The sequence below is a fragment of the Elephas maximus genome, chromosome 20, assembly GCF_024166365.1.
Source record: "Elephas maximus indicus isolate mEleMax1 chromosome 20, mEleMax1 primary haplotype, whole genome shotgun sequence".
Lineage (NCBI taxonomy): Eukaryota > Metazoa > Chordata > Mammalia > Proboscidea > Elephantidae > Elephas > Elephas maximus.
In genome coordinates, this window is record NC_064838.1 from 28970045 (window position 1) to 28990167 (window position 20123).

The 20123-nt window shown below is 41.2% G+C and overlaps 1 protein-coding gene across 1 annotated transcript in view; it reads left to right on the top strand.

Moving 5' to 3' along the window:
• ITPR1 (inositol 1,4,5-trisphosphate receptor type 1) overlaps positions 1–20123 on the top strand; it is a 382998-nt gene that overhangs the window by 209580 nt on the left and 153295 nt on the right. The window contains exons 32-38 of the mRNA XM_049862511.1: positions 1127–1327; positions 3422–3673; positions 5798–5923; positions 8157–8285; positions 12589–12709; positions 14894–15078; positions 19421–19569. Of these exons, the coding sequence (XP_049718468.1) occupies positions 1127–1327; positions 3422–3673; positions 5798–5923; positions 8157–8285; positions 12589–12709; positions 14894–15078; positions 19421–19569 (1163 nt within the window). The remainder of the gene's footprint in view (positions 1–1126; positions 1328–3421; positions 3674–5797; positions 5924–8156; positions 8286–12588; positions 12710–14893; positions 15079–19420; positions 19570–20123) is intronic.

Genomic DNA, 20123 nt, shown 5'->3' on the forward strand with positions numbered 1-20123 from the left:
GGATTTACGACACGTAGGATAGTCACATCAGATCATAAAACGGAAGACAGTCACAGTACTGGGAGCCTAGCCAAGCTGAAACATTTTGGGGGGATATAATTCAGTCTAGAACAGCCAATAAATATGACATTAGTCATCTGTCAAATGCAAATTAAAACCACAATAACATATGACTAAAATTAAAAAGATGGACAGTTCCAAGTATTGACAAGGATATGAAACAGCTGTAATGTAGAACATAAATTATTAACATCTTTCAAAAGCTTTTTGGCAAAGTCACCTAAAGCCAAACATATTCATACCCTGTGACCCAGCAATTTTGCAGAAATATGTGCATTAACTTTACCAGAAGACATGTACATGAGTGTTCAGAGCACAGTTATTTGAAATATTTGTAACACAAATAGTGTCACTACTTATTAAAACTGGATATTACCACCAGATGCCCAGTAACAGTAGAACAGATAAATCCCTTGTGGTGTATTCATGCAATGGAATATGTACGTTTACATATCTAGCAATGAGCCAACATCATGGCACAGCATGGATGAATCTCACAAATGTAATGCTGAACAAAAGAAGCCAGATAGAAACAAATGCATGAGGTTCAAGTACAGGCAAAACTCATGTATGGTCATAGATGTCAAAACAGCAGTTAAACTGAGGGGAGAGTGGTCATAAAGAAGGCCTGTTGTATTTCTTGGAAACCCTGGTGGCGTAGTGGTTAAGTGCTATGGCTGCTAACCAAGAGGTCAGCAGTTCGAATCTGCCAGGCGCTCCTTGAAAACTCTATTGGGCAGTTCTACTCTGTCCTATGGGGTTGCTATGAGTCGGAATCCACTCGACGGCAGTGGGTCTGGTTTGGTTTTGGGTGTTGTATTTCTTGGCCGGGGTGCTGAAGTTCCTTTCATAATCCATTTAGCTGCATGCTCCTGATTCATTTACTTTTCTGTGTGTTTATTCTATGTCATTGAAAAAGTTTGCTAAAAAAGAAGATAGTACAGAAGTATGAATGAGCTCAAATGCTTCTCTGTCTTGTAGTGGCCTCTTGTTTTTCTCACTTTGTTGTCTGCTGTGGCCTCCGCTTGACCACTTCCCTGTGCTCTTGTCCTCACTTTTGTGCCAGATCCTGGAGGCGGTAACGATGCAGCACATTTTCATGAACAATTTCCAGCTTTGCAGTGAGATCAACGAGAGAGTCGTCCAGCACTTCGTTCACTGCATTGAGACCCACGGTCGAAACGTCCAGTACATCAAGTTCTTGCAGACTATTGTCAAGGCAGAAGGGAAATTCATTAAAAAGTGCCAAGACATGGTCATGGCTGAGGTGACAGCTGTACATTTCTAAATATCTTCATTTGATGACCCATAGAAATTTTAAAATTAATTTATCTTAACTGTATGAACTGGGACCCTCTCTAAAAACCACATGAAGGGACAGAAAGTAATTGTGTAGTGTGTGTGTGTGTGTGTGTGTGTGTGTGTGTGCGTGTGCGTGAGAGTATGAGTGAGTGATCTCATGTTGGTGAACTTAGATATAAACAAATGTCTGATTTTTCAATACCCATACATCTATTTATTTTAAGGAAATTTGGTTTGGACTCTTCTGAGAGGGAAAAGAAAACAAGAATAGTGAACCAAAATGGAGTGAATGGAGATAAAAATGTGGATAGAAACCAGTGAGTCAGAATAGCCTCCCTTTTCGTGGATTATATGATTTTTTCCTTAATTATTCACCTAACTAATGAGGTAGAAAAATTGTTGCTTGATCATCCACAAGGAGAAACTGGTCAGTGGAATCACGTGAAAATTGGTTCTTTAGGGGAAGTCACACCTCATTGATGTTGTCTCCAACCAGGAAGGCCCACTGTGCCACATGCATGATTTTGACTTCTGTATATCCTCAATTTGATTCCAGTTTTTACAAAATGAAGTCTTGAGTAAATCCACCTAACAGTTGGTTTTATAATCTTGCCTACATATGTAATTCCAGTGGAAGATGAAAAAACAAAGTTCCTGTCGAGTCAACTCCGATTCATGGTGACCCCGTGTGTCAGAGTAGAACTATGCTCCATAGGTTTTTCAGTGGTTGATTTTTTGGAAGTAGATCACCAGGCCTTTCTTCCAAAGTGTCTCTGGGTAGACTTGAATCTCCAGCCTTTTGGTTAGCAGTCAAGCATGTTAACTGTTAGCACCACCCAGGAACTCACAGTGCAAGAGAGCGTAGTATAATTAAGATAGTTGACTTGACCTGGGATACAAATGTCACTGGATCATTTTTTGGACCAGGGGGCTTGGCAGTGTTACTTGACCTCTCTCACTGTCAGTGTGCATGTCTGTAAAACAAAGGTACAGCATATTACAGAGAGAGTTGACATGCGAATTTAATGAGATAATGATAATAATAATAGCTAACATTTACTGAAAGCCACCATACTGTAGGCCGTTCCATGCTCTTCCTGGCAGCTCTGTAAGTTAGGTATTGCATTTGTCCCCATTTTTACAGAAGAGGAAACTGAGACACAGTGAGGTTAGGTAATCCATCTAAAGCATGTATCATAGTATTTGGCACATAATTAAGAGCTCATGAAAATTAGTTGTTATTAAGTAAATAGTACCAGCTATATTCATCTTGACTCCTGTGCCAGCCCTTTTTGAATCTTTTGGATTTCCTGTAATGCTGAAATTGATTTATTCCTAAATCGACTCATGAGAAACCACAGTCCTGGGGGCCAAGTTCCATATAGGAATGCCTTGACTTTTATTAGAAATAGATAATTTATGATCAAAAATATGAGATAGTATGTGAAAGAATTGTAAGCGAGGTGCTTCATAAAGCATAAAACAAAAGGTGGTAACATTTTTAAATGGTGCAAACTGTTAAGCACTTGACTACTAGCCTAAAGGTTAGCGATTCAAACCCACCCGGTGGTGCCACAGAAGAAAGGGCTGGCAGTATGCTTCCGTAAAGATTACAGCCATGGAAAACCCTATGGAGCACAGTTCTACTCCGTAATACATGGGGTCACCATAAGCCAGAATCGACTTGACAGCAATTGGTTTGGTTTTTGTTTATATAGGTTTGGAAATAATTTTCAAGTGTGAGTTTGTGATCTATATTTCCACTTGATACATGAATGCTTGTATATATATAGACTTTCTCTTCCCCTAATAATTTTTAGGGCCACTATGGTATTTCTATATCTGGGGTTTAAAGTTGATGCTGAATAATTTCTAGTTGTTCAGTAATATAAATGAATGAAATCTAGATGAGTTTAGGAATGTAAGTGAGGCTAGATTTGGACGGTCAGTGCTAACACAACACCTTTCTCTTTGAATAGTTTTTGCTACCTTTTTTATGCTGCTCCCCTCTCCCCCACTGCAAGGTTGTAACGTAAACAAGAGCTGTTCTTTTTTTCAGCTGGTCAACTCAGGAGAGGATGTCCTTGTATTCTACAATGACAGAGCCTCTTTCCAGACTTTGATCCAGATGATGAGGTCAGAGCGGGACCGCATGGATGAGAACAGCCCTCTCATGTACCACATCCACTTGGTGGAGCTCCTGGCCGTGTGCACAGAGGGCAAGAACGTGTACACGGAGATCAAGTGCAACTCCCTGTTGCCGCTGGATGACATTGTCCGTGTGGTGACCCACGAGGACTGCATCCCTGAGGTGAGGGCCCCAATTGGGGTATGCCCTTCTTGTCTCTCTCCACGGGTATGTGGGCCTGGGCTTGGTGGGAAACTTCAGGGTGGCTGGCCAGGATGAGACCTCAACAGAGTTGTGAGAACTGCAGCTCATTTTGTAGCGAGATTTCAGTTCGCTGAAACAAAATTTTCTTGAACATCAGTTTTGTGAGAATGGGATGTGGGGGAAGTTGGTCTTTTCTCTCCGTAAGAAGAGTTGAAAACTGTTCCAGCTTTTCAGAAAGAACTTCTGAGAAATGAGGCTGAGTGGGTTCATATAAATGGAAGAATTATTCTGTAAGTTTATTCTTTAAAATTCTTCAAAGATAATACATGAAAATTTAGAAACTACAGATAATTAATTAAAAAAAAAATCATCTACAATCCCACAATCCACAATAAGTGCCTGTTAAATTTTCTTTTGTTGGTCTCTTTTTTTAAAAAAATTTATTGTGGTGAAATATATATAACAAGAAGTTTGCCATTTTAATGATTTTTAAAAGTAGAGCTCAGTGACATTAAGTACACTCATCATGTCATGCTTTCATCACCACTATCTATCTTCAAAAGTTTTACGACACTCCAAACAGGAACTCACTGCCTCTTCAGCAATAACTCCCGATCCTCCCTTCCCCCTGAGCACCTGGTAAGATGAAATCTCATTGTAGTTTTGATCTGCGTTTCTCTAATGGCTAATGATCGTGAACATTTCCTCATATATCTGTTAGGTACCTGAATGTCTTCTTTAGTGAAGTGTCTATTCTTATCTTTTGCCCATTTTTTAATTGGGTTAATTGTCTTTTTGTAGTTGAGTTTTTGCAGTATCATGTAGATTTTACAGATCAGGTGCTGATCAGAAATGTCATAGCAAAAACCTTTTTCCCAGTCTGTAGGTAGTATTTTTACTCTTTTGGCGAAGTCTTTGGATGAGCATAGGTGTTTGATTTTTAGGAGCTCCCAGTTACAATACAGTTTATATAATATGTTTTTAGATGAAGTTTTTTGAAAAGTTCATACATTTACATGGTTCAAATATCAAAACGATAAAGCACAAAAGGGGCCCTGGTGGTGCAGTGGTTAAGCACTCAGCTGCTAACCAGAAGGCTTGAATTTAATAATCATGAATTATTGTTATGATCTGGTTATATTATTATAAATTGATTCAGCATTCACAGAAGGCAATTAGGGTACATCTGTATGATAGAATTTTAGGCAGCTACAAAAGAGGAATGTGGAATCTCTTTATGGACTGATATGGAAAGAAAATATAGTGTTCCAGTGCAGAGTAGTATACTTAGAGTGCGACCGTTTGTGTGAAGGAAAAAAAAAAAAAAAGGGAGGGAGGAAGGAAAAATATATATATAATTTGTATTCGTAGGCTTTTCATGGCCTTGACCTTTCGGAAACAGATAGCCGGGCCTTTCTTCTAAGGTACCTGTGCGTGTATTTGAACTGCCAACCTTTCGGCTAGTATTAGCATGCTTAACTGTTTGTGCCACCCAGCGACCATTGTGGTATCTCATGGTGGTTTTAATTTCTACGTCCTTGATTAGTAAATGAGATTGAGCCCCTTTTCCATGTGTTTATTGAACATTTGATATTCCTCTTTTAAAAAAAATATTGAATCAAATTATTTGCCTTTTTCTTTTGAGGTGTCCATCTTATTTGTACTAATCTGTAAGAGCTCTTTGTAGGTTAAGTGCATTACAAATATCTTCTGCCAGTTAATGCCATTTAACTCTTTAAATGATGTGTTTTTATGAACAGAAATTTTTTTTCATTTTAACATAGTCAACTTTGTCCATCTTCTGCTCTGTGGTTCCTGTTTTTTTGTGTGTATGTTTCATTCTCTATCTTGGAATCATGAAAATATTCTATTCCAAAGGTTTATACTTTTGAATTTCATAATTGCTGATTTTGAACATCAAAAAAACATAGAAATTGAGATAGCAGGGGAAAATGGAATAGTTATCTGGTCTGTCCTTCTCACTATTAACATAAGACAGCTAAGCAATAAAAAGTCCTTCTCACTATTAACATAAGACAGCTAAGCAATACCACCTATATATACCAGCTTGGTTTTTCAGAAAAGCCTGTTTCTGTCTTCCAGGTTAAAATCGCATACATTAACTTCCTGAACCACTGCTATGTGGACACTGAAGTGGAAATGAAGGAGATTTACACCAGCAATCACATGTGGAAGCTGTTTGAGAATTTCCTTGTAGACATCTGCAGGGTAAGGCCCTGGAACTAAGGAGACAGCGTTAGCATATGCGCGTGACTGGGCATCCATGCGCGGGTGGGATGAAAATAGCTGTGTAATTTGAACTCTTAATTTCTTTCACATTTCTCAGTGCTTTTTTTTTTTTCTACCTTTTCTCTTAGCTGAGAATAGATTCTAGTTACGAAGCTTCAGGGAAGAGAGGTCGTTTCTGGTTTTTACTTCACCCCTTATGGACTGATTTGTGAATGATAACCTGGGGCATATTTAAATCAAATTGATAAGGCTTTATTTTCCTGTATAATACGTCCTGTCTTTGAAGGACACCTTCCTGCCCTTGAGCATTTATCTCCTATAGTCTCATGCTGAGGATTTTACAAAGCGCTTCACTCCCCACCTATTACTTTCCTGGCGTAGCAGTTGGGCTGGGCTCCAATATATTTAATTTGATTTTTTGCTTGAGCTTAATATTCACTCCAAAGGCACGAGGCTACTACCTCGCAAGGCACGCCATAGATTTAATATGACTTAAAAAAAATTTTTTTTTTTTTTTTTTTATGGTGGTGGAGTTGGGTGGGAGCAGGTGACAAGGTTCTTCAGAGAATAATTGTGAGAGACATCCCTATTTCAGAAACATTATGATGTTAAAAAGGTCCACTCTGCCCTTGAGACTGTGTTGGCGTCTCCTGTCTGGAGGGGGGATGGGAGGATAGAGAGAGTTGGAAGCTGGCAAAATTGTCACGGAAGGAGAGACTGGAAGGGCTGACTCATTAGGGGGAGAGCAAGTGGAAGTATGGAGTAAGGTGTATATAAACTTTTATGTGACAGTCTGACTTGATTTGTAAACATTCACTTGAAGCTCAGTAAAAGTTAAAAAAAAAAAAAAAGGTCCACTTTGGTAACTCTGGTGGCATAGTGGTTAAGAGCTCAGCCGCTAACCAAAAGGTCGGCAGTTCAAATCCACCAGGCACCATTGAAAACCCTATAGGGCAGTTCTACTGTGTCCTGTAGGGTCACTATGAATCGAAATTAACTCAATAGCAGTGAGTTGTTTTTTTTTTTTAGAATCATAGAATGTGGTATTTTCTGCCTGACTTTATAATTACCAGCGTGAGACCAGGAGCCTACAAGACCTTATTGTCTTTCTGAGTTCTGTATTTAATAATACTCAGATGTTGTTGTCATAGACATATTTTTATGTCAAGCTCCTCCCAGCCTTTTAATCCCATAAATCTAGGGCCTTTGCCTTAGAGTGGGAGACCAACTTTGTTTCTTTATATTAGATGTCAGCAACGATTTTCTGTAAAAGGCCAGGCAGCAAACACGTGTTTGGCTTTGTGGATCATCTGGTCTCCCTCTCAACTACTCAACTCTGCCCTTGTAGCCTGAAAGCAACATAACAATATGTAAACCAGTGTGCGTGGCTATATTCTAATAAAACTTTATTTATAAAATTAGCCACTGGGCTGGCCCATTGGGCCTTACTTTGACAACCCTCACATAAAGTTGTTCAGAAATACTGTAAAGTCAGTTACTAATTTCCTTCTGTAAATATGTCCTCAAACTGCCCGGTATTAAGCTCAGCACATGGTAGTCTGTTAATAAAACTTGATTTAAAAAAAGGTATTCTCTAAACCTGTTCTTCTGGCTAGTCTTATTCTAAGCAGCAAAATCAAGTAGAGTTCAGGTGAAATCTAAGATATCTCCTCAACCCAAAACTGGTACAGTAGCTGTTATGAATCACAGCTGATTATTTTGAACAATGTTGCATATCAATAAAATTTTTTATTGAATGGAAGAGTGTTGTAGGGTTGTAGAATGTCAGGCACAAAGGACCTCAGTGATATTATTAACTTGCTTGATTACATTGATTAGGAACCCATGGGCTAAAGCAGATGAATGGCTTAACCAGAAGGGCAGTTTACTTTTAGGGGAAAATTAAAACACATGTAGTTACCATGCCTCCCTTGGGGTTTTAGACTTGTTACACAAGGATGGGAAGTTAGATAGGATGGCCTTGTAGGTCCCATACCAATTTCAGTGTTTTGTGATTCTATGGCTGTGATATCTGAGCAGATGTGTTTTTCTTTTTCCATGGTTTATTATCTCTTAAGGAGAGAAATATTGACCTGCAGGACTTTGCCTTTCATTTGTAAGGGTAATCAGTGGGAAGAATCATGGATTTCTTAAGTTTACACCTGATTTGCAAGTCTTGGTGTAATCTTTAAAGCATCCAATTATCTTCCAGGCATGTAACAACACAAGTGACAGAAAGCACGCGGACTCCATTTTAGAGAAGTATGTGACCGAAATTGTCATGAGTATCGTTACTACCTTCTTCAGTTCTCCCTTCTCAGATCAGAGTACGACTTTGCAGGTAAGAAATAAAAATGTAGATCCATAGTAAAAAGATCAGACTTAATGGTCTGATTGAGACTGGAGGGGCCCTGGAAGACATGGCCCCCAGACTCTCTGTTTGTCCAAAACTAAAACCATTCCCAAAGCCAAGTTTTCAGACAAAGATTAGACTGGACTATAAGACATAAAATGATAGTCGTGAAGAGTGTGCTTCTTCGTTCAAGTAGATACATGAGACTAAATGGGCAGCTCCTGTGTGGAGGCAAGATGAGAAGGCAGAGAGGGATAGGAGCTGGTTGAATGGACACAGGAAATCGGGTAGAGTGTGTTGTCACAGTATAGGGAGAGCAGCTAGGGTCACGCAACAATGTATGTATAAGTTTTTGTATGAGAAAGTAACTTGAACTGTAAACTTTCACTTAAAGCACAGTAAAAAAAAGGAAAAAAAAAAAATGTAGATCCAGGGTATTCACAGTGATCTTCAGTCGTTGGAGTTGAAGCTAATTTGGGAGGTGAGCCTCCTGCAAATCATTAATCAAGACACCTTTCTCCTTGTGGAGAATAGCTTTTACAGGATCCCTTGGATAAAGAAGTGTACTCGAGGACGTTTTCCTGTCCTATATATTTCTAATAGTTTTTAATTTTCTCCTTAAAATGTTCTTTCATTTTTATTATTTTTGCTTCAGTCTAGTGCACCCCACCCCCCATCCTAAAGTGAAGTTTTCAAGTAGGTGCTAGCATATCGTTTACACTTTTTTTTTTTTTTTTTTTAAACACCTGCAAATCTTTTTAACTGAGAGTTCATCAGAAGCAGTGTATGGCCGGAGTAAGAAGCTGTTTAACCTCAACAGCAGGGCTGGTACATTGCGTAACTCCAGAGGTGCCATTCATGTGGAAGTCTGTATCATGGTGCCTCTGGGAGTTTGTTTAGTGGAGCAGCCCTACCTGACCATTCTCAGTATACTTACAGTTTCAAAGCCTCGAATCCATGGATCTGGAGGATGTTTTCTTTTTTTAACTCAGAAAAATTACTTTTTTTTTTTAAATAATTTTTCTTTGGGTTCATTACTATGGCAGTCTTACTGCAGACACATATGTACAGGCTGCAGAATGGAAGCTGGTCTTGGTCTCCAGTGGCCAGAAGAGAAATACTAACCATCCTTGTCATGGAAAGAGGTAGGAACTGTCCTGAGGCTGATAGGTGGCCTAGGGCGGTTGAATTTCAGGTAGATAATCTAAATTAATATAAGTTCTCCAAGGGTAGAATGATTCATGGTCAATATAATACTTACTGCTACTATTTATTAGGTACTGCTATATTCCAGTAACTATGCCAAGCAGATCATATAAGCCTAAAGCAACCTATGAAGTCGATGTATTACCCCCATTTGCAGCTGAGGAAACTGAAGCTCAGAGAGATTAATTACCGTACCCAGCTATGGTCACAGCTATTAACTGGTGTAACTATGATTTCAACCCAGCTCTGTCTGACTCTAAAACTTGAATGAGGAAATTTTTAGCAAGGCAGCCAGCAACAGCAACAATGTTTTCCTAGAGACTGATAGTAACCTTCCCTCCCTTCCCTCACTTCCTCCCTCCCACATTTGTGAGGGGTGAGGATGGAGAACTTGGGCTTGGTCATTTTGCATTTAAGGTGCCCATGGAATGTCTAGGAGGTAGTTGGAAATAAGGCATTGAGGAAGGAAGAAAAGAAATTCAGAGGCTTTAAAGTAGACAAAATCGGGCTTAAATCCCCATTGTGCCCCATACCAGCTCTGTGAACCTGGGTAGGTCACTCAACTTCAGAGCTACTTTTTTTATATGTCAAAGAGAGATAATATCAACCTTGCAGTGTTATTGTGAGAATTAGAGATAATGCTTATGAAACATCTAGCATAATCCCTAGTACATAATAAGAACCTAAACTAAACCCCTTGCCGTTGAGTCAATTCCGATTCGTAGTGACCCTATAGGACAGAGTAAGTTGCTCCATAGGGTTTCTAGGGCTGTATTCTTTACAGAAGCAGACTGCCTCATCTTTCTCCTGTGGAGCGGCTGGTAGGTTCCAACCACTGACCTTTCCAGTTAGCAGCAGAGAGCTTAACTATTGTGCCACCAGGCCTCCTTTAGCACATAATAGAAGCTTAATAAATGGCAACTTGTGCTATTCCCTGCTAGACTGTAAGCTGGCAAGGAATGACAGTGTACACAGCTATCTCATATATTGCCATATTTTGAAGCTATCATTGTGTCTGGTGCCTAGTAGATGCTAATTTGTTGAGGGAATAAATGAATCAGTGGATGAATGAGACTCAGGAGAGTGATAGAGACCAAAGATGAACATTTGCTAGTTGAAGTCTTAGTCAGGAAAATGAAGTGGCTGACCTGTGCAGAGCTCAGATAAGGGCAGAATGTAAAAGAGGCCAGAGGAAGATGAAAATTATCATGGAGGAAGGATGAGATTCAGAAGCGGGACCTTAGGACCTAAGAAAGGAGAGACTTTGAGGAAGAAGATGATGGGCAGTCCTGTCCCCTTTTGCCCAGGAGGTTGAGCGAGGTGATGCCAGCAGATAACCCATGGATTGGGATAATTAGGAGACAACTACTCTGGCCAGTTTATTCATCTTTTGTCTACCCAAGTGTTAGATGGCAACAGAGGAGATGCTCAATGATAATCAGTTCAATTCAAATTAATTTAGTCAAAGGGCATTTCTTTCCTGATATTAGTCTGTTGGGTCCCCATCCTAATTCTAGCACTTACTAGACAACAGGGCCAGTAGTAATACTATTGCTTATATCATAGGGTTTTGGTGAGAGTTAAGTGAGGTTTATCTAAAGCACTTAGCACTGGGCCTGGCTCTAGAAAGTGCTCTCCTTAAATGGCTATTCACTTTGGGCCCCTGGAGCTAGCTTAGGAGCTAAGGAGCAGCCACCAGGCTCAGTGACAGTTAGGCGTTATCACTCATCTCCTCAGTAAATATCAGGGTTTCTTGACAAACTTCCCAGGCTTCTAGTGCTCCTGTCCTCTGTCAGTAGCAGCTTACTGGCTTGGACAGCTGTGGGGTATAGGACAGAAAGTACTCCCTGAAGAAGGCAATAAGATCCTGGTTCCCAGACGAACTTAGGGGGAAGAGTGTGGATTTTTGGCATCAGAGAGCTCTGAAGTCAACTCACTGCTCTGCTATGACTTCTAAGTTCTTTTAGATTTTTTCTTTAACCTTGCTGGCCCTTTGTGTTTCACTTCTGACCTGGAGGGAACTCCTGTGTCATAGAATTGTTGTTGATGCTCCAGTGAGATCATATGTCAAGTGTCTGGCGCATAGCACACATTTAACAGATGACAGTTATCCGAACAATGTTTATAGGGTAGGTTCTGATTTTTATTATTCTGTTTTGGGGCTGTTTTTTTTTTTTTTTTTTTGGTAACACATGTCTTTTTTCCTACTGTCTCAGAAACCTCTCTAGATAGATTTTCAATGCCTTTTTTTTTTTTTTTTTCTGCATTAGCCTCCCACTGGCTTTTGGAGGGACTATGCCAAGTTAAAGTCCAGTGGAGCAGCTCACCATATACAGTTATCTTTGCCTTACAGCTACCCTAATCCAGATAGCTTTGGCTTAGAGACCAAAATTGTAATTTTTACAGGCATTCAGAAAGTCAGTATCAAATTGATTAAGTGGAAGTTTGAACTCTTTTACTTCAAAATGAGTACAAATTTATGCCTTCGTAGAGAGGAATAAATCCTACCATGTTGTTAACTTTCAAGTACTCATCTATAGTAAATGAATACCTATGAAGAGTAACCATCAGAACTGTCTTTTCTTTCTGTCATTGACAACATTGCCATGAAGAAGTCAACAGCATTTTAGCCCAGATCCATTTATCAGTTCGTTTTTGTTGATTAAAATATAGATTCTACTCATAGGATATATCTGGAAAGACCTTTAGGTGGGTCTGCTTCGATCCATATATTTTATATATTGGACGAAGCTACAGCTCAGAGAGGTCAAGTTGTTTGCCCAAAGTCACACAGCTAGTTGGTAGCTGGACAGGAATCCCTGTCTTCAGACTTTGGCCCCACTGCTCCTTCTTGTGGTCAAACCTACATACATGAAGTCAAGATTCTGCATAGGTTTACACTGTCTCTTCCTTAGCTAGGTAGCCTCTGGAATCCAGCTTATAACCAAGCAGCCCCTCCCACTCTTGCTAAAAGATGCATTAGTTGGTGGTGGAGGGCAGCGTTGCTTCTGATCCCTGCTTCAGTAAGCTGCAAGGAAAAGCCCTCTTTTTACCTTGCCTCTCTCTCTGACTCTCTTTCTTGCAGACTCGTCAGCCGGTCTTTGTGCAACTGCTGCAGGGCGTGTTCAGGGTTTACCACTGCAACTGGCTGATGCCAAGCCAGAAGGCCTCCGTGGAGAGCTGTATCCGGGTACTCTCAGATGTAGGTAAGGTAGCAGTTCAGTTTGGACTTAACATGTTGAAAATGAATTGCCTAACAGTAATAAAGGCCACGTTTGTTGAGCACTTATGCCGGCTCTCCTAGGTTACACAAACAGGAAGCTAGCAAGTGCCAGAGCCAGAACTGGAGCTGAGGTCTTCTGATTCCCAGACCTGGCTTTTATCTCCTGAGCCAGCATTTCCCAAAATAAGAGCCAGTAAGTCCCAAAGTAAGAAGGGCCTTGAAAAACAAGATTGCATGGTTAAATGTTAGGCAACTCTTGGCAAGTCCCAGTGCACGCAAGCTTATTCAAGGCCTTGGGAAGTCCCTCATTCAAGAGATTAATTTGTTTAATTCAGCAAGTGTATTTAACCATATGAAAACTTGTTTTTCCCCTACAAAGCACCTGTCAATGTCCCAATGAATACCTTTTCTCAGAAACGGTGCACTGCTTGCTCTTGTCTCTCAGTGGTAAGCGGTTCTCCACTCCACTTGTGCCCCGTCTCACATCTCATAGGCAGCTTTGAAAGGAAGTTATGGAAATTGCTACTTCTTCACCCTGACTTTATCCAATTTTATCATTTTAGCCTCTTCCGCCTGTAAATGGTTTGCAAAGGGGTAAGCTTCCTGCCTAAAGTTGAGAAGAAAATTAACTGACTGTGGTAGCTGTTTAGATCTCTGTAGACAGTAACCGAGGAGCCTTGGTGGTGCAGCAGTTAAGCACTTGGCTGCTAACTGAAAGGTTGGTGGTTCAAACCCACCAGCTGCTCTGCAGGAGAAAGATGGGGCACGCTGCTTCCATAAAGATTACAGCCTTGGACACCCTATGGGGCAGTTCTACTCTGTACTATAGGGTCGCCACAAGCCAGAATCTACTTGGCGGCAATGGGTTTAGACAGTAACCAGAAAACCAAGCCAGGTGGGCTTCTTAGTACTATTTAGTTGCTGTCTAGGCAGTATGAATTGTGTTTATTAGGGCTTGTTTTCTGATTTCAGTAGTCCCTGCCCGATTTCCTTTAGTCATAGATGGTAGGTATTGGTGTCTTTTTACTAGTTATGTGACAGTATTTGGGGATAGTATTTTATAAAGCTTTTGAACTCATGCATCCTACAAGTTCGTGACGTGCTATCTCAGAATCGGGGCCCTAACAGGGAACCCCAGATAACCCTCTCCTGTCCCCATTGTAGTCCCTGAGTAGTGCAAGTGGTTAATGTGCTCAGCTGTTAACCGAAAGGTTGGACATTTGAGTGCACCCAGAGGTACCTCAGAAGAAAGGCCTGGCAAGCTACTTCCAAAAAATCAGCCATTGAAAACCATATGGAGCACAGTTCTACCCGATACACGTGGGGTTGCATGAGTTGAAATCAACTAGGCGGCAACTGGTTTTGGTCCCCATTTTGAACCTCCATCATAAAGGATGTGCTTGTTAAGGCCAAAGGAAGCGTAGAAGCCTTTGCCACAAAAGGTAGTTGGTTAGAATTTGAGCAAGTGGCTGTCTTGCCTAGTCTAGTGCTCATTAGGAGGTGAAAGCTTTCAATAGTTTGGGCTGTGATGAGACAAGGAGAGCTTATGCTTGTGAAAAGGCAGTACATGAAAACAGCACAACCCCTTAGCTCCAGGAACCTGTCCTTATGGCCCTGGGGGCATAACCTCCTCTTGACTAAAATCACACCCATCTGCCCAGTATTTTAGCTGTTTAGCTTGAAAAATCATATCCAAGGCCCATAGTTTTTAGCTGAGACAGTGGATCCTGTGTAGCCTGCTTTTTATTTTTATAGTATTTGTATTTTTTCTGAATGTCCTACTTTTTATATTAAACTGTTAGGGGACAGTGATGGTTTAGGGGTAGAATTCTCACCTCCCATGTGAGAAACCCAGGTTCGATTACTGGCCAATGTACCTCATGTGTAGCCACCACTGTCAGTGGAGACGACTTGTGTGTTGCTATGATGCTGAACAGGTTTCAGTGGAGTTTCCAGACTAAGATGGACGAGGAAGAAAGGCCTGGTGATCTGCTTCCTAAAATCAGCCAGTGAAAACCCTGTGGATCACAGTGATCTGATTCCGTCGTACATGGGGCTGCCATGAATCAGGGGCCACTCGGTGGCAGCTAACATCACATATCAAGTCTGTCTCTAAGGCACCTCTCACCAAAATTGTCAGCTCATGAGCCATCTTTCTTCTGTGCAGCTAAGAGCCGGGCCATCGCCATCCCTGTAGACTTGGACAGCCAAGTCAACAATCTCTTTCTGAAGTCACACAACATTGTGCAGAAAACAGCCATGAATTGGCGGCTGTCAGTCCGCAACGCTGCTCGCAGAGACTCTGTCCTGGCTGCCTCCAGAGACTACCGGAACATCATTGAGAGATTGCAGGTAATACCTGGTGGTGCGAGAAGTGGTATTTACCTGGCTGCAAGTGGTTCCCAGACACAGCAATGCTTCTTTGATTTGGAGGAAATCCAAGACTGGCCATAGGGAGATGTTAGTGTGGTGAGTGGATAGTCAAAAGTAATAGTGTATACACGCCCAGGAGTGTGGAGCTGCTTAGGAAGAGAAAGTCTCCTGACAAAGTCATGGTCTTTAAAGGTTATTCATAGATTTATAGATTTCTTTGTGAGAATGGAGAATCTGCTTTTATTAGAAGGAAGTATTTAAGGTTACTTAGAATAAGGGCATAAGACTCCATTTGTCCCCATCACCCTAGGGAATTTAGCCTCCTAAATCAGAAGGTAAGCAAGTGTAATGATGCTGGAAAGAAGAGTTTTCTATCAGAATGAGCCAAGTGAGAATCAAGTGTTATTAAGTTCTAATTAGATTGTACCCTTTCTTTCTTAGTGCCTACCAGGAGATCTGCTCTCCCTTTGTACAGGGGAGAGTAGCAAGTGTTAGAAGAATGTGAAATACTTTAACATCCACCTTAAGAAGCACCCCAAGTTATTCTCTCGCAGGCAGTGGTACCTGGACCACAGTTTGAGAATCACAGATCTTTAGGACGTGCATAGAGCAGTGATGAAGAATGTGGTCTCGGGCCAGATGGCCTGGGTTCACATCCTGGTTCCACTGCTTAGAAACAGGAGCCCTGAGGAAGTTACTTAACTCATCTTTGTTTCAGTTTTCTAATTTGTAAAATAGATAATAGTAACATGTACCTTGTGGGGTTGATGTGACGATTATGGGAGTTGAGACGTGTCAATAATCTATGTCTGTGTAACAAATCACCCTAAAACTTTATCATTTAAACCAGGAACAATTACTATAGTACTTTTCCCCTTCTGGAGGTTGAGTGACTTAGCTAGGTGTTTCTTGCTCAGAACCTCTGATGTAGTGACAGCCAGAGGGTAGCTGGGGTTGGACTCATCTTGAAACATTACTCACTTACAAGTTTGGCAATTGATACTGGTTGTCAGTTGGGACCTCAGCTGGAGTTGAATGAAACCTCCTAACATGGTTGGGGTTTCCTTAGAACATGGCAGCTGCGTCCCAAAATGAGCATCTCTGAATAGAGACAAAGTGAAAGCCTTTTATGACCTAGCTTCAGAAGTCACATAGCATCTTCTGTCATACTCTGTTGGTCAAGGCAGTCACGAAGGGCCACTCAGGTTCAAGGGGAGGGGACAGAGACCACTCTTCAAGGGGAGGAATGTCAGTGTCACAGTGTAGGAAGAACATGAGAGATAGGGTCTACTGTGGTGGCCATCTGTGGAAAATACGATGCACATAACATAGATCAGTGCCTGGTATGTAGCAAGCACTCAGTAAATGGGGGCTGCTGTTAAAATTATTATTCTTATCATTGTTACTGCTATGACTATTATAATTATCATTAGATATAGTATAAATTTTTTTTTTTTTTTTACAGTAACTAAGCCTCTGTGAGGTTGCATAGCTTAATAAAGATAAATGAGTTCATCGATGCACCCCTTAGCCGTGTGCTAGGCAGTGGGATACAGTGGTGAGCAGAAACAGAAACGTTCTCTGGCTTCATGGAGACTCAGGTCTTGGAGGGGAGGCAGATATTAATCAGTGGATCACACAGATGAGAGGGACAAATGCTGAAGAGGAGAAGAGCGAAGTGCTGCGTGATACTCTGATGAGGGACCTCTTGTTATCTGGAGTTGGGGGGGTGGCCAAGGAGGACCCTGCTGAGGAACTGACATTTGAACCATGATTAGAAGGAACAATAAAAAAAAAAAAAAAACATTGCCATCGAGTTGATTCCAACTCGTAGTGACCCTAGAGGAGAGAGTAGAACCACCTCATAAGGTTTCCAAGGAGTGGCTGCTGGATTCGAACTACCAACTTTTTGGTTAGCAGCCAAACCCTTAACCACCGTGCCATCAGGGCTCCAGAAGGAACAATACCAACTTACTTAAAGAAAAGAAAGGCAGTGGTGGTTCAGTGGTAAAATTCGTGCCTTCCATGCAAGAGACCTGGGTTCAATTTCCAGCCTTTGCATGGTCTGTCAGTGGAGGCTTGTATGTTGCTGTGATGCCGAACAAATTTCAGTGGAGCTTCCAGAATAAGACAGAAAAACCAGCCAGTGAAATCCCTATGGATCGCAGTGGTCCCATCCCATTGTGCTTGGGTTCGCCATGAGTCTGGGGCCAACTGGATGACAGCTAACAACAACAAAGAAAAGAATGGGAGGGAGGAAGTAGCATGTGGAAAGACCATGTTACAGGAGAGGATATAGCAAATTCAAAAAGTTAGTGTGGCTGGAGCCCCTGGAGCTGGTGGGTGGGGGTGGGGAGGTAGGGTGGCAGGCTTTGCAGGTTTTGCAGGTCAAGTTATGAATTTTGGCCTTTATTGTGACAGAAGCAGTTCTTAAACTAAGGTCACTTGGTTCCTAATGGAGCAATTCCTGACCCCGCTATGCCTTCAGAAAGGGGAGGGATATTGTGGACTCACAACTGTATGACCACAGTATTTTCTTGCCTACTCAAACTAAATTAAAAATTAATGGCAGCCAAACGCACCAGTTTCTTGGGTTCTTCTTGGATTTGTTATACATATTCTTGAGGAGTGAAATAAAATGCTTAGATAGGTAAGGCTTGTTACAAAGACTTGGCCATTGGCTTACAGGGGTCTTCGTTATCCAATTATTTATTGTCTGAGTCCCTGTAGTTAGAAGATTGCCTAGGAGTGCAGCAGTTGTCATGATGTAAGCACATTCACTCACAAACCGGCCACTTATTTAATTAATCCCCATGCGGACACCGCCTCTCTTAACACTAGCATCTTTCCCTGCCCATCGCTTTGCCATCTCTGTCTGTTGGCCCCCCTCAGATTGCTGAATGTTATACATTTGGCAATACAATGCAAATCAATTGCAATGTCAAGTTCAAATCTTGCAAAAGATGCAGGATTTTGTGACATATGCTATTGTGATGTTGAAGAACGACTTCTACCCAATGCAGATGCTGCTGACAAATAAAGATCTGCGAGAGGTAGGACCAGTAACAACTGAAGAGGACAAAGTTGGTGGCTCCCAAAGAAAAAAATGATGAGGAAACTGTTGGGGAAAGTGATGAGACCCTCAGGGAGCTTTGGGGAAATTAGCCTCTTTTTGACTGTGCTGTGGGCATCAAGTATGAATTAAGGGATGTTGCCATGTACTATCTATCTACAGTCTTGTAGGTAATTGCCCCCCCATCAACATTTGATTTATTTTTTATTCATCCTAAGCATTATTGTGTGATTACAACGATCACCCAAAATTTGTTAAATATAAGATAGAGTAAAATTATCTTCATATATTTTAGTTTGATTTTATAAATAAAAAATCAAGCCATTCATTATGAAACTTGGGTCTCCCATTGAGGTGAATATGATATAAGGGGCCTTCTCCATGCATCTCTCCTTGGTTGACCAGGCCCCCCTGTATTAGATAACACAACTTGAGTTAGGTTCTGAGTCACCAAGCCTTCTGGCTGGCTGTAGCATCTTTTGAAGATATTTTCTCATCTGTTTCCTGCCATTTGCCTTTATATGGTGTTTGTTGTGTTGGTTTTGCTGCTCTTTCAACTTTTCTCTGTTTTCCTTTCCTACAGCTATGTGTTTTGCATTTGAAGACCATCATGCTATCAGGGTACATGTACTTAGCATGTTGATACAGCATGTTCATTTATTTGTGTTCTCATTTTTATATGACTTTCTATTCTCTGAGTAATCCATCTTCATTGTAAAATAATTGGACAATACTGGCAAGTATTAATATATAGAAGATTCTTAGAATCCCTTGTAATCCCACCACCCTGTGATAACCAGCAATCATGTTTTAGTAATATTTGCTATAGATCCTTTAGATATTGATGTTGTTTATGAAAATAGGATCATATAGTCCATACTATTGTTTGAGCATTTTGACACTCATGCCACAGATATCTTGCCATGGTGTTAAATATATTTTTTTGCCTCATACTCTAAAATATACGGAATGATCCCTCAACTAGCATAAGACCATCTCAAAAGAAGGGGTGGTGGGAAAGTTGACTTATTTACTTATTTATTTAACTGTTTTCTGCATCAGGGGCTCATGCTTCAGGTAACCATTGGGCGACATCTAATAATTTGAGATAAATGCCAGATGGTACTAAAGTTAATCTAACCTAGTCTAGCCTGTGCGTGATGTTGTAGGTCAGAAATAAGCGTTCTTGCTCTCCTGCCCCTCTGCCTTCGGCCAGGACTGTTGACCAAGGCTGTGCTTCCGTTCCAGGATATCGTCTCTGCGCTGGAGGACCGGCTCAGGCCCCTGGTGCAAGCCGAGCTGTCTGTACTTGTGGACGTCCTCCATCGCCCTGAGCTGCTGTTCCCAGAGAACACAGATGCCCGGAGAAAATGTGAAAGTGGGGGCTTTATTTGCAAGTAAGCGACCTCTCCCTCTGGGGTGATGAAGTTGTCAGAGCCCTGATGGCCAGACCAAGCGTTTGTTCCCAAAGAAGGAGACAGTGTCCTGGTTTTTCACTTTGATGAATGTGTGGGCATATGCTAGAGTCCTGTCCTGACCTTCCCAAAGTAACTTGGTAGATGAAATCTACTTACTGAGACAGTTGGGGCTGAGCATTTCTCATTTTAACAGCCCCATTCATTCATTTTCCATTCAGTAAGTTTCTGTAGCGCCCCCACCATGTGCTGTGATACAGATCTAAAAAACCCATGACCTTTTGCCCTCAAAGAGCTTGAACCTACCAGGACCTCACAATCTTTTCCTAAAAACTTTCTAGTTTCTTAGTTTAGGCCCTGGGATATAATCTAAAATAGAAAATTTCCCATGACCGGAAATCTTCATTTTTTTTTTTTTATCCTAAGTTTGGTTGGTTGTTTAGCTCTGCCTATGAGTTTCTTAATTTTCTGGACCCTTCTAAGCACAAGACAGTGGATAAGGTAGCAGTGTGTTTCGCCCCAACCATCATCCTCAG